This window comes from Cyprinodon variegatus, unplaced genomic scaffold (assembly GCF_000732505.1).
Source record: "Cyprinodon variegatus isolate N-32 unplaced genomic scaffold, C_variegatus-1.0 Scaffold8, whole genome shotgun sequence".
NCBI classification, from domain to species: domain Eukaryota; kingdom Metazoa; phylum Chordata; class Actinopteri; order Cyprinodontiformes; family Cyprinodontidae; genus Cyprinodon; species Cyprinodon variegatus.
This window is the reverse complement of record NW_015150461.1, coordinates 970904-983111: the sequence shown is the minus strand read 5'-3', so window position 1 is coordinate 983111 and position 12208 is coordinate 970904. Positions and strand designations below refer to the sequence as shown.

The 12208-nt window shown below is 38.9% G+C and overlaps 1 protein-coding gene across 3 annotated transcripts in view; it reads left to right on the top strand.

Moving 5' to 3' along the window:
* n4bp3 (NEDD4 binding protein 3) overlaps window positions 1-12208 on the top strand; it is a 49757-nt gene that overhangs the window by 33962 nt on the left and 3587 nt on the right. For 2 of the 3 annotated variants that reach the window (XM_015376674.1, XM_015376682.1), the window contains exons 2-8: window positions 9084-9355; window positions 9430-9583; window positions 10719-10931; window positions 11089-11210; window positions 11320-11509; window positions 11614-11706; window positions 11792-12043. In XM_015376674.1, coding sequence (XP_015232160.1) covers window positions 9117-9355; window positions 9430-9583; window positions 10719-10931; window positions 11089-11210; window positions 11320-11509; window positions 11614-11706; window positions 11792-12043 — 1263 coding nt within the window. In that variant the 5' untranslated portion in view covers window positions 9084-9116. Of the gene's footprint in view, window positions 1-8103; window positions 8153-9083; window positions 9356-9429; window positions 9584-10718; window positions 10932-11088; window positions 11211-11319; window positions 11510-11613; window positions 11707-11791; window positions 12044-12208 lie in introns of those variants that run through there. The other variant, XM_015376688.1, reaches the window with a different exon arrangement.

Sequence of the window (12208 nt, the reverse complement as noted above, 5' to 3'; positions counted from 1 at the left end):
CGATACAGGCCGATACCGATAGGGGGCTGATTATATCGTGCATCCCTAATATATATATATATATATATATATATATATATAATTTTTTTTCCCTGCTTTTATTGTCATTACATTGTCACAAGAGCAGTGGGCTACCATTGTGTGGCACACGGGGAGTAGTGTTGGGTTAAGCATCTTTTTTCAGGGACCCAGTGTGGCAGTCTTTGGGGGTGGGGCTTCAATTCAGAACCTCTGGATTCCAAACGCAATGCCCTAACCACTGGGAAGCCATACCTGATGGGACCAATGCTGATATTAAATCTGAAACAACATGAATCAAATGATTAGTGATCCGATTACATGGATGCAAAAATGAAAACATCGTCCTTTTTCAGATATATCTCCCTCCATCCATCCATTTTCTCCCGCTTAGTCCTTGTCAGGGTCACGGTGGGGCCGGTGCATATCTCCTTTTACGGGTGACAGGCGGGGTACACCCTGGACTGGTCGCCAGTCTGTCGCAGGGCGACACAGAGACACACCAAGACATACAAAGACACACAACCATGCACACACATTCACCCCTAAGGACAGTTTAGATAATCCATTCAGGTTTTTGGACTGTGGGAGGAAGCCAAAATACCCGCAGAAAACCCACACATGCTCAGGAAGATCCTGCAAACTCCACGCAAAAAGAGCACCAGCCAAGAATCAAACTCAGAACCTGCTTGATGCAAGGCAACAACGCTACCCACTGCCTCAACATACCGCTCTTTCAGATATCTCTATTTTAAAATTCATAAGGCATGAGACTGTAGTAAACTAATAACACAGAAGACTCCTTGATGACTTGCAGAGGCGTATATCTTTCTGTTTTCTCCTATAAATCACCAAAACGAGTTCTCTTAATAAGTTTTAATGTTATTATATTATTTAGTTAGTTATAGGTAAAATATTGCATTTCAGATTGTAGATTAGAAGGGAATTTCTTGTTAATTCTGTCTACATGTGATCGCTTGGTAAGGGTGGCCACCTCTGGCCCCTCATCTAGCTCCGCCCCTGCCTAAGAAGTCAGCAGTGAGTTTAATCACGCTTTTATAAATTGTTCATCTGCACTAACAGCATTTCTTTATCTATTTATACCAAACTTACAGGTCTAAGGAAACGCCAGATGTCCCTCCAATCAGATTTGTTTAGGAGTTTAAAATGTGGTAACAGCTCACCTTTGTTTTCTCCAACCAGCAGATGTGAAAAAAAACAACAGAAGTGAGCCGAGCTTCATTGAGTTTATGTAATAAATGAGTGAGCACCGCTGTGTGGGAGCGTTAGATGTAACCTGCAAAGTATCCTACAGTCGTAAACAAACTTTTATCACGCAGAGGAAAGAGAGAGGGAACACCGAGGCAGTGGGGGGGCAGGATCAGGTGCTGCTATCTGTGGATATGCTTTTTATCAGGGTGGTGCTGAGTGACCTCACCGATGCAAGTGAGCATCCGTGGGAGTGGGAGTATTTTGAGCATCCAAAACCAACGAGCTGGAGCTTGTTCTCCCGACAGGCATCTTTGGAATTTGGTTCCTACGTCCATCTTTCTCTGCCCTTTATCGGACTGTCCACCCGGGTTTGAAATATTTCCTCTTCAAACTGAAGTGTTTTACTGAAAGGTTTTCTTTCTCTATGAAAGACCTGATTACAATATATAAAGAGTGTCCTTGAAGCCCTGAGCGTGAGGGCTTTGTTCTCCTTGTACACTTAAGTTAAGTGGTGGTTTTGCAGCTTTGGAGAGGATAAGCAGTCTGACTGGAAGCTAGTTGGCCTGCTCAGTATTTATCAAGATTTCTTTAATGAAAACATAAAGCAGATTTTTCACCAGATTTGGGTTAAGGAGCACAGTTCAAACAGAGCCCCAAAGGAGGAATAAATCAAAGAAACAACACATTTCAATTAGGGCGTAACTGATCAAGGCTGGCATCGCTTTAATCTGTGCATGTGTGTGTGATTTAAGGAGGTGTGTTGCATCTCGGCTAGTCTGGGCCGGGGCTGTAAATCTTACAGCCTCTTCCGCCTTTACTCTGAGCTCGTAAACTTGAAGGCAATTATGGAAAACAACCAGGATGCGAGATTCCTTCAGTCCCGAAGGATTTGCGGTTGCATTCTAAATGGATCTATACCCAAAACGAATAGCTTCACCTCGATCCACCTCAGCTTCCCGTCAAGCATCGATCGGCTGCTGCTGTGTGTTCTGTTCAATGGACAGAGTCAGAGAAGAAATGAGACTAAAAATACTACGCCTGACCTTGATCAGAGGCCATTAGGATTTGCACACTTATTATTTATTTATACGAAATCAAACACATTGATTCATGCACACTGTGCATAATCAGACACTTTTCACACATCTTACTCGGCCACAGATGTATTTGATAAATCATCTACTTGTTCTATAAGTTTCATATGATATTTTATTAGAAAAATAATATTTTTTAATCAGGCTTGGTCGCTAATATACTAGCTTATTAGTAGCCGGATGCTTGAGTGGAAAGTTTCATGTAGGGGGAGGAAATGAGATCTCATGAATATAAACATGAGCAGCTTGGGCTGCTTTGATCCGGGTCTGGCTGAGAGCCCTGAGTAGAGTGGGCTGGAGTTGCTGTTGCACGGCTTTCTCTCTGCCTATTTTAACCATTTACATAATTGTTATAACTGTCCTGGCCAGCAGTGTGAGGGGCTCAATTAAAGTGGATTGTTCTATAAGTGAGAGGAGATACCAGAGTGGGTCCGAAACAAAGAGCTTCATGCGTGAAGAGGGAAAATGTTTTAACTGAGCAGGTTTGTTGTTAGTTTGTGACAGATCGATCCAATTGCATGGATGCAAATGAAAACATTGATCCAAATGGTTAGTTTTTTGAAATATCTTCTTTTTTTAATTCATAAAACATGAGACTATATGGAAGTGATTATGTAGAAGACTCCAAGATCATGTGCATAAAAACATATAACTTTCTCTTCTCTTGCCTAAAACACCAAAACTAGTTCTAAAAAGAGCATTTATTCTTTATTTATTATCTTTAATGTTTTAAAGTGAATGTGATCTGTGAAATACAATTTTAACAGGTTCTAATTGGTAAAAATCAACAAAAAATGCAAAAAAGAAAAAGTCTACAAAAAAAATGAAGATAAAATATTGAAAATAAAATGGGAAAATATAAAACGGATAAAAACGATTATTTTGAAGAAAAAAAAAAAATAATTTGAACCAATAAATTCTGAAAAAAACATGAAATGACAAAATCTGAGAAAAGTTCATTTCAAAAACCTTTTTTTTTTTAATATAGTAAAGCAGGTTTCAAACTTTCATTGCTGGGTTGATTTTTTTTTTACAAGGGAAAAAAAAAGAAAGGAAAAAAGGGGAAAAAAAGGAAAAAGAAAAAAATAAAGGGAAAAAAAATTACAATTTACAAAACATGGTCTATAATTGCCACACTAACCTAACAAAATTCATCTATAGTTTTATTCCTTAGACAAAAAATACCTTTATTACGGAGCCCCTCTGATGACATGGACAAAAAAAATTTTTAAATGTGGCCACGAAGTAGTATTTCGTGCGCACGAAGTAGTATTTCGCGGCCACGCAATAAGTATAACGTGCGCGCGAAATACTACTTCGCGGCCACGCAATAAGTATAACGTGCGCACGAAATACTACTTCGCGGCCACGCAATAAGTATAACGTGCGCACGAAATACTACTTCGCGGCCACGCAATAAGTATAACGTGCGCACGAAATACTACTTCGCGGCCACGCAATAAGTATAACGTGCGCACGAAATACTTATTAATAATATCAATAAATCCGCCCCTGTTTTCAGGCTTATGTTAACTGTAATGACTTATCTTGGACAGGCTGCTACTGTATGTAAACGGGCCTTTAGTCCTTCGTTTAGCTATGCTGCGGTTGTTTACCCTACGCCTTTTCCACCTCAAATGGCGTCTTAGCAACAAATGTCACGTGACTGGCGGAGACCGACTGGGTAAGCAAATCGAGCACGCCTTAGACCTTAGAGAAGGCGCGCTCGATTTGCTTACCCAGTTGTCCAGGAATGATATTAATATTATTAATAAGTATTTCGTGCGCACGTTAAACTTATTGCGTGGCCACGAAATAGTATTTCGTGCGCACGCTAAACTTATTGCGTGGCCACTATATATACTACTTTGTGGCCACAATTAAATTTTTTTTTTGACCATGTCATCAGAGCACTGGGCTCCGTACCTCATTGCCTAGGATGAGCTGCTTTTTTATCTCTGATGCACAGAAAATACCTTCCTATGCATTCATGACCATCTTTAAGATGGAAGTAATTGCTTTAATCTAAGGTTCTGCTGCAGACACGTTTTCTAAAATCAGAATGCATCCAAGTATTTGGTTTGATAACACTTGGAAGAAAGGATGCTTATGCTTTCTATCTGTGGTGTGGTTCGGACCACAGTCTTAAAATCATACAAAAAATGACTCAATGTTCTGTTTTTATGCCTTATTTGTTTTAGAACTCCTGGTTACTATTTTTTGCATTCCTTCCATCAATTTCAGATATATTTCCAGAGTGGTGTCCTGTGTTTTTTTCACTTTCACTGCAGCTTTATTAAAAAAGAAAAAAAGAAACTGATAAGTATTTAAACACATTAAAATATTTATCGGAGATTTATTTAAGTGACCTTCTCTAAACTAAGTTTTGTTTGCACGTCAAGCATGTTTGTGAACACTGGGGCGGAACTCAATGGTAAAATAAATGATTCTTATTTCAACCGTTGCGTATATTAGCTGCAACATATGAATCGGGATGATCTGTCCGAAAAAATGTGATTGACAGATGACTGTTGATATATGATTGGCCGAATTTAGGTGTACAAGCTGACGTATAACTAACTGGCCTGCATAAGATAACGGAGAAAAAAAACTGATTTTAAGAAATTTTCTTACTTTTGGGACTATATTGTCAGATAAAGAATACATTTATATACATGTTTAAGTCAGAATTATTTGAATATCATTTAAATATGATTTCCCTACGACTTTAATCTAGTGGATATTGTATCATATTGTGTATTCTGATTGATTGTTGTACAGTGTCTTTGGGTGTCCTGAAATGCACGTTAAAGAAAATTTAAGATAAGAATTATTAAAATACATTTTTTTTAAAGTAAAAATTATTATTAATAGCAACAATCAAAGTCTCTTACCTACTATGACTGTTAATCTTATTAATTTTTCATGCTAAAACTCCTTTTAATCATTCCTGCAAAAGTAAACACCAGCTCAGCCAGACAGAAGCTGCTGACCTGCAGGTCTGTTCAAACATGGCAGAGCTACGTTACACAACATCAGAAGGATGTGATGTTAGGATCAGTAAAGCAAAGTTTTAAAGGGGAAATGGGGGAAAGAATTCTTCTGTTGATAATCAGTTCAGTTAATCTGTCTGTCATACTATTAATAGAGTTACTGTTGAATATAACCAACTCTTAACCTCAGTTTGTTCTATGGGCAAAACCAGACTTGATCTACTAGTTTAAACGGTTCAGCATAAAGCTGTTAATCACAGAAGGATCGCTGATGTCGGCCGCCTCCCAGCTTCAACATCAATCAAATGATTGATGATCCAATTACATGGATGCAAAATAAAAACATTGATCCAAATGGTTAGTTTTTAGATATATCTTCTTTTTTTAATTCATAAAACATGAGACTATAGGGAACTGATTGTATATGTTAAATGAGGAAGTTATGTCCCCTAAAAAGCAGCTGCGCCTTGGGACTTCCCCACCGGTTCTTTTCCTGGGAGCAAATTACTTACTACTCTTAACTCAAATTGGGTAATATCATATAAAAAAGGACTATTAAAACAGGAGTAAAAAAATAACAGAGTTTATTCCACATCAGGTCGTTACAGGACAGAGAAATTGCTTGGAGCTTCCACAGCTGTGGGCTCAAAAAATCACGTCCACGAGCGTCCGGCAAAGATTGTGGCCCGAACAAGGTCATCTTCTCCTTCTTATAGCTCATGAGTCTATGTGTTGCACCTGGTGGATGCTTAGCTGTCCGTATCAGAAACTGACACGCCATCCATGCCCAAGGATTACAGATAGCTCTCCTCTATCAGACCGGCTCCAAGATGTGCCCATATCCTGTGTATTTTTAGTAGACTCCAAGATCATGTGCATAGATGTATAACTTTCTCTTCTGTTGCCTAAAACACCAAATCTAGTTCTAAAAAGAGCATTTATTCTTTATTTATCATCTTTAATGTTTTAAGTGTCAAAGTGAATGTGATCTGGGAAACGCAATTCGAAAAGGTTCTAATTGGTAAAAACTCAACAAAAAAAATGCAGTAAAGAAAAAGTCTGCTAGAAAAAATAAAGATAAAATATTGAAAATAAAATGGGAAAATATAAAACAGATAAAAACGATTATTTTGAAGAAAAAAAATAATTTGAACCAATAAAATCTGAAAAAAAAAATGAAATGACAAAATCTGAGAAAAGTTCATTTCTTTTTTTTTTAGTAAAACAGGTTTCAAACTTTCATTACTGGGTTGATTTTTTTTTTTTACTAGTGAAAAAAAAAGAAAAAAAAGGAAAAAAAGAGAAAAAAATGAAATGACAAAATCTGAGAAAAGTTCATTTCTTTTTTTTTTAGTAAAACAGGTTTCAAACTTTCATTACTGGGTTGATTTTTTTTTTTTACTAGTGAAAAAAAAAGAAAAAAAAGGAAAAAAAGAGAAAAAAATGAAATGACAAAATCTGAGAAAAGTTCATTTCTTTTTTTTTTAGTAAAACAGGTTTCAAACTTTCATTACTGGGTTGATTTTTTTTTTTTACTAGTGAAAAAAAAAGAAAAAAAAGGAAAAAAAGAGAAAAAAATGAAATGACAAAATCTGAGAAAAGTTCATTTCAAAAACCTTAATTGCTGGGTTTTTGTTTTTATTTACAAGGGGGAAAAAAGAAGGAAAACAATTTACAAAACATGGTCTATGATTGCCACACTAACCTAACAAAATTCATCCGTAGTTTTATTCCTCAGACAAAAAAGACCTTTTCTGCAGGATTAGGAGGAACTGATGTGTGGTCACTGAGTTGCAACATTAAAAAAAAAACAGAATCTCTACACTTTCTGCTCCAGGATTATAAATCAATTTGAATCTCTGGTTTAAGGGAAGAATCAGCTGCAGGCTGAGGGACAATGATGGAACAGTTGATGCCAAGGCTGCTTTATTGGTGCCACATCAGCGTCCTGAACCTGAACTGCGTCCCTTTGTTTCGCTTCCGTCATATTTATAGTCAGGAATAGTGCGGTATGCCTGTGCATGTTTTATGGTCTGCCATACTTTATGACTGCTGGCTGTTTGTATGCACGGGAACAGAGAGGGTCAAAGGTGAAATCAATAGTGCACCTTAATGAGGTTGTCTGAAAAGAGGGGAAGGTGTGTGTGTGTGTGTGGGTGGGTGGAAAAGAGGTGAGAGGAAAAGAGGGGTGATAGGAAGAAACAATGCATGATGTGGGGGATGAAGAGGCTCTTAGAGCTCTCAGGTGGGTGTTTGGATTACTTGGCCACCGTTTTAGTCTAGAATTAACTCATTGATGGTCGTTTACAAAATGTTAACAGCTGAAGAATTTACCGACACCAGCTTAGGCTTCTTCAGACCCACTGATTGATTTATCAATGATTTTCCCTAAGATGTTAGAAAGCCCTGCTGCTGTGCTTGATTAAAATGCGGGCTTTTCTCCTTTAGGGGAATGAGTTGTAGTAACCTAGTTGGATCAGAGTTACGTAACAGCTTTAGGAAGAAAAAAAACAACAGCATGACCCGTCAGCGCCGCTGCTTAACATGATGCTGTTTTCGTTTGAGTGAAAAACAGCAATAGCTTCTTTAAAGATAGGCTTTTGTGCCACTATGACCTCATGAAACTTGTTGATATCGTGTCCCTGTGAAACAACGTGATTTGCATTTATTTTTTTTGTTTCCATTTGCATCCCAGTCAGGATGTGTGGGTTGGTTGTAGTGAGTTCTTCTGGTTGTGCTGAGAGAAAGCTTTCTGCAGGCGCAAAAAAAAAGAGCTGAGGAAACGTATGTCAGCTTATCTTTGTCCTCCAGGGACAGACGTCTACTATCAAAGGGGTAAGAAGAGTTTATTTTAGCAGAGAGGGGGAGTATTTGTTTCATAACCTTTTGGATATCTTTAAAACATGTCAGTTTCTTTATTAACATGTGCATTTACCTTGTTTACATTCATGCTAACTACAGTTTATTAACTGAAAAAAGATCTGCTGATCAATATGTGATTGGTAACGTGAAAGGATGATGGGATTTACTACAGAGGGACCGATACTGTACCGACCAATATGTGCATGCGCTGGAGATTAGAGCCTCCATTAGCTTTCCGTTCTTGATTTATTAATTTAAAAAACAATTATTGAAACCTGTATAACAGTTGCTTTAATTTGATCATGTAAATAGAGAAAAGAAATGTTAGCCTGAAGAATTGGCCTAAAAAATCAGCACATATGAGGGATCGGTTAGACGGATGTCAGAATTATCAGTATCATCATTGGCCTTACAAAGAAGAATTTCTAGCTCTAATTGGAACAACACTACTGATTGCTCACAAACTTTGATTCTAGATCTCAACGGTTTGTGCAAAATTTGCCATATAAATATTAAGTGATCAGTAAAGATGCACCGATCTGGCTTTTACCGGCTCATATCATTAGGGTTATACCAGCTCTTTCTAATTTAGACTGATTTCTTTTTGTTTTTGGCTTCATAGAATCCAATTAGCTGTCTTTAAATAGATGCATTAAATCCCTGAGAAAATTTGAAACTCTAATGATAGGTTTAAAGTTTTGTTCGAGTGGCAAAAAATTGCTGTGTATATTTTTTTTTATTCTGTCGATAATCTTCAGCAATAATCCAACAAAATTCATGTAGATTATTGGGAAAGAACACAACGAAGGTTCACGGTGTTATCTTTAAACCAAAACAATATCGTGGTGTTTTTTTTACCCACTCCCACCTGTTCCTGTGATCAATCGTTGGTTTTCTTCCACAGGTCTCTTCACGTCCCCTCGGTGTTTTGTAATCAATGGCAACCTCGGTCCAAACTCTCCCTCTGACGCGTGGCCCCGACCAAAACTTCCGCAGCCCTTTCCCCGCCGCTCCGCTCTGCGGAATGGGAAGCGTAGGCAGCCTGGTGGAGAAACCAGATGTGTCTCCGACTAAAGGGAACCGCGCCGTGCCTCAGGTCAGACCCAGACAGACCAACGGCCTCCTGAAGAAACCCCTCACTCAGAGAGAGCTTCTGAACTACTTCAACATCACCAGGTGGGAACAGAGAGTCGCTCTTTTGGAGAACATGACAGTGAGATGTCCTTCTGACCTCCTGTGCTTCCAAACAGAAAAGATCCCAAAGCGGGTTCGAGCAGCGACGGCAAGAGGGACATTATCGGAGGTCGGGACGAGGAGGAGGTTTTCGCCAAAGTCTACAGTAAAGATGGCACCGAAATAGACCTGACCAAAAACTCACTGCCGAGTGGGGGCAAGTATGAAAAGGTGAATGAAAGAGAAACGAACTGAATTTAAAGAAGCTTCTATTTATTCAGCACCAATTGTGTTTGTTTTTTATTTGTCTCGTGTTAAAACAACAAGCTTAGATGTTTTTCAGTTTAATTTTAGAGGCAGATCAACTTAAATTTGCTGAACGTTTTTCACAAGCATTTTTTCAATCATCTCCAAGAGTCCGACTCTGTTGTTGAATCAACAATCTCTGTTGTCAGCTTTTTAATTTAAAAAACTTTAATATTTACTAATTTCTTCTGGCAAAATACCTGCAAACTTTGTCAAATTGGACAAATACTTTCCAGGAACAAGGAATTTTAAGCTTTGAGGTTTTTTGTCTTTTAAAAATTTTATCAAGATCTGCAACCTGCAGCTCTTTTGACCTACAGTCGCTCTTAATTGGTGCTTGAAATAATATTAATAACTTATGTACTATAATAAAAAATACAAGCCTTATGAGCTTTACTGTTTTTTATAAAGAATATTTGTATTGAATTTTCATAACAGAATGACATTGAAAGCACCAGAAATATCTTTCTAGGGAATTTCTCTTTTAATTAGATTGGAAATTGTTCGTTTTATCATAATTTTTTTTTACATCAAATAATAGCCTATAGAAGAATGCCTTATCCATATGCATTTTTTAAAAGCTAAAAATACAAATAAGCTCTTGCTTGATTAAGATAGCAACATGTTTCCTATGGCAGATATTTAACAAAAATAATAGGTTATTAAAAAAAAAAAAATCATGTAATATTTTGCGGCTCTAAATAACTTTTACTTGGCCAGACTAATGGGAAAATGGCATCTTGGATATAATAGGTTGCAGAACCCTGTTAAAGACTGACTACATTACAAAAATAAGCTTTTTTTTCTTGAAAAAAAGTGTATTTTCCCTTTATTTGAGCAAGTAAGACAATTTGCCAAAGGAGTAAAAAGATTTACATTTAAAAAAAGTTATCTGTTATCTTATTTTAATTGGATAATATCTAATTGTCTTGTAAAAAGGGGGAAAAAAAACTAATTCCAATGGCAGATCATCCTATTCATTGCTGCCTGAATCGAGGGTTAAAAAGGATGCAGCAGCATTGATTTCATTTCTTTATACGCTCTCTTCCTGTTCTCCTAGATCCGGTTCAGGTCTTCTGCATTCAAGCCCGTCACGCCCAAAAACTTCAGCTCAATGCAAAACCTCTATCCTTCTTCCAAGTTGGAGGATATGGATCACGGCCTTTCCAACGGATTGCACAGAGCGTACGGTCACGTCTCTAAAACCGTCTCCACCTCCTCTTCATCTTCCTCACCTTCCCGTCATGGAGGACCCACATCATGTGGTAACAAGGTAACTGATCCAGCCTTATTTCCGTAAAAGAAAACTTTTCTTTTTAGTTTTCTCTATGTCCTGATAAAACCTGAGGAAAAAAAATGGTTAAAAATTACCAAATTTTTCTGTTAAAGGTGAGATTTAAGCTCTGTTGACCATAATTCTGACTCTGCAGGCCGTCTCATCGGTGCAAGTGATGAGCCACGAGGATGATAACCTCTCTGACTCGGGTCACAACTCCATGAGCAGCCTGCCGCCGTACCGCCCTCCCTTCCGCCCACATTTGTCTCAGATCAGGTCAGGTGCTACATAGGCGTCTTCTCAAAACATCAAGGGTTTTATTCGTTCATTTGGGTCGGGAAAATGTGAGATTCTAAATAAGCTCTGTTTTCCACTCCTTCCTTAGTGCGTCCATGGGCCACATTAACACCATTGGCTCCTTGGATCGAACGCCTCAGGGCCTGAAGGCGGCAGGGGGCGTGGCTATGGGGGAGGTAGCATGTCGTAGCATGGCCACTCTGAACCGTCTGACTCCCTATGGCAGCGAGCCTCCGCCTCCTTACGAATGGACGCTCTCCCTGTCAGTGGAAGACGTGGTAAGAGCAGGACCAAAGGAAAATGGCCGACTAACAGTAGGCTATTTATAGATTTAAACGTGTTCTGATGATACCCTTAAATAAAGTCTCACTCTCTTTTCTAGGTGCGCGATCTGGAGGAGCGTCTGGTGGAAAAAGAACACGAGCTGAAACAGATGAGAAGGAACTTGGATGAAAGCGAGGGCGCCATCGCTCAGGTGATTCTCATTTTATTATCTCTACCTTCAGTCCAGACATCCCTTCATTTATCTAAGCCACGCCCCCCCACTGGTGGTCCTGCAGGTGTTTGAAGGGAAACAGCGTCTGTGGGAGAAGGAGGTGGATGAGCTGAAGCGGCTGTACGCCGCTAAGCTGCGACACGTCTCCCAGCACACCCAGCGGTCTCAGCGCAGTTTGCAGCTGGAGCTGTTTAAGGCTCAGCAGGAGAAGAGCCGCCTGCAGGCGGAGCTGGACAGCCTGAGAAAGGAAATGAGCCGAGACGTCGCAGCCGGACCGCAGCCGACCAGTCCGACACTGGAGGAGACCCGGTGGGAGGTGAGAGTGAAGCCTTGCAGCATGGTAAGCCCACCACCATGCTTCACTGTTGAGACAGTCCCATACCTTTTAGATAGTTTTTGGTAAAAAATCTTTTAAAAAATTTAAGTTTTGCTTCCTTAAAGCTACAGTGTGTAATAATTACAGGGATATACAGTCAGAAAT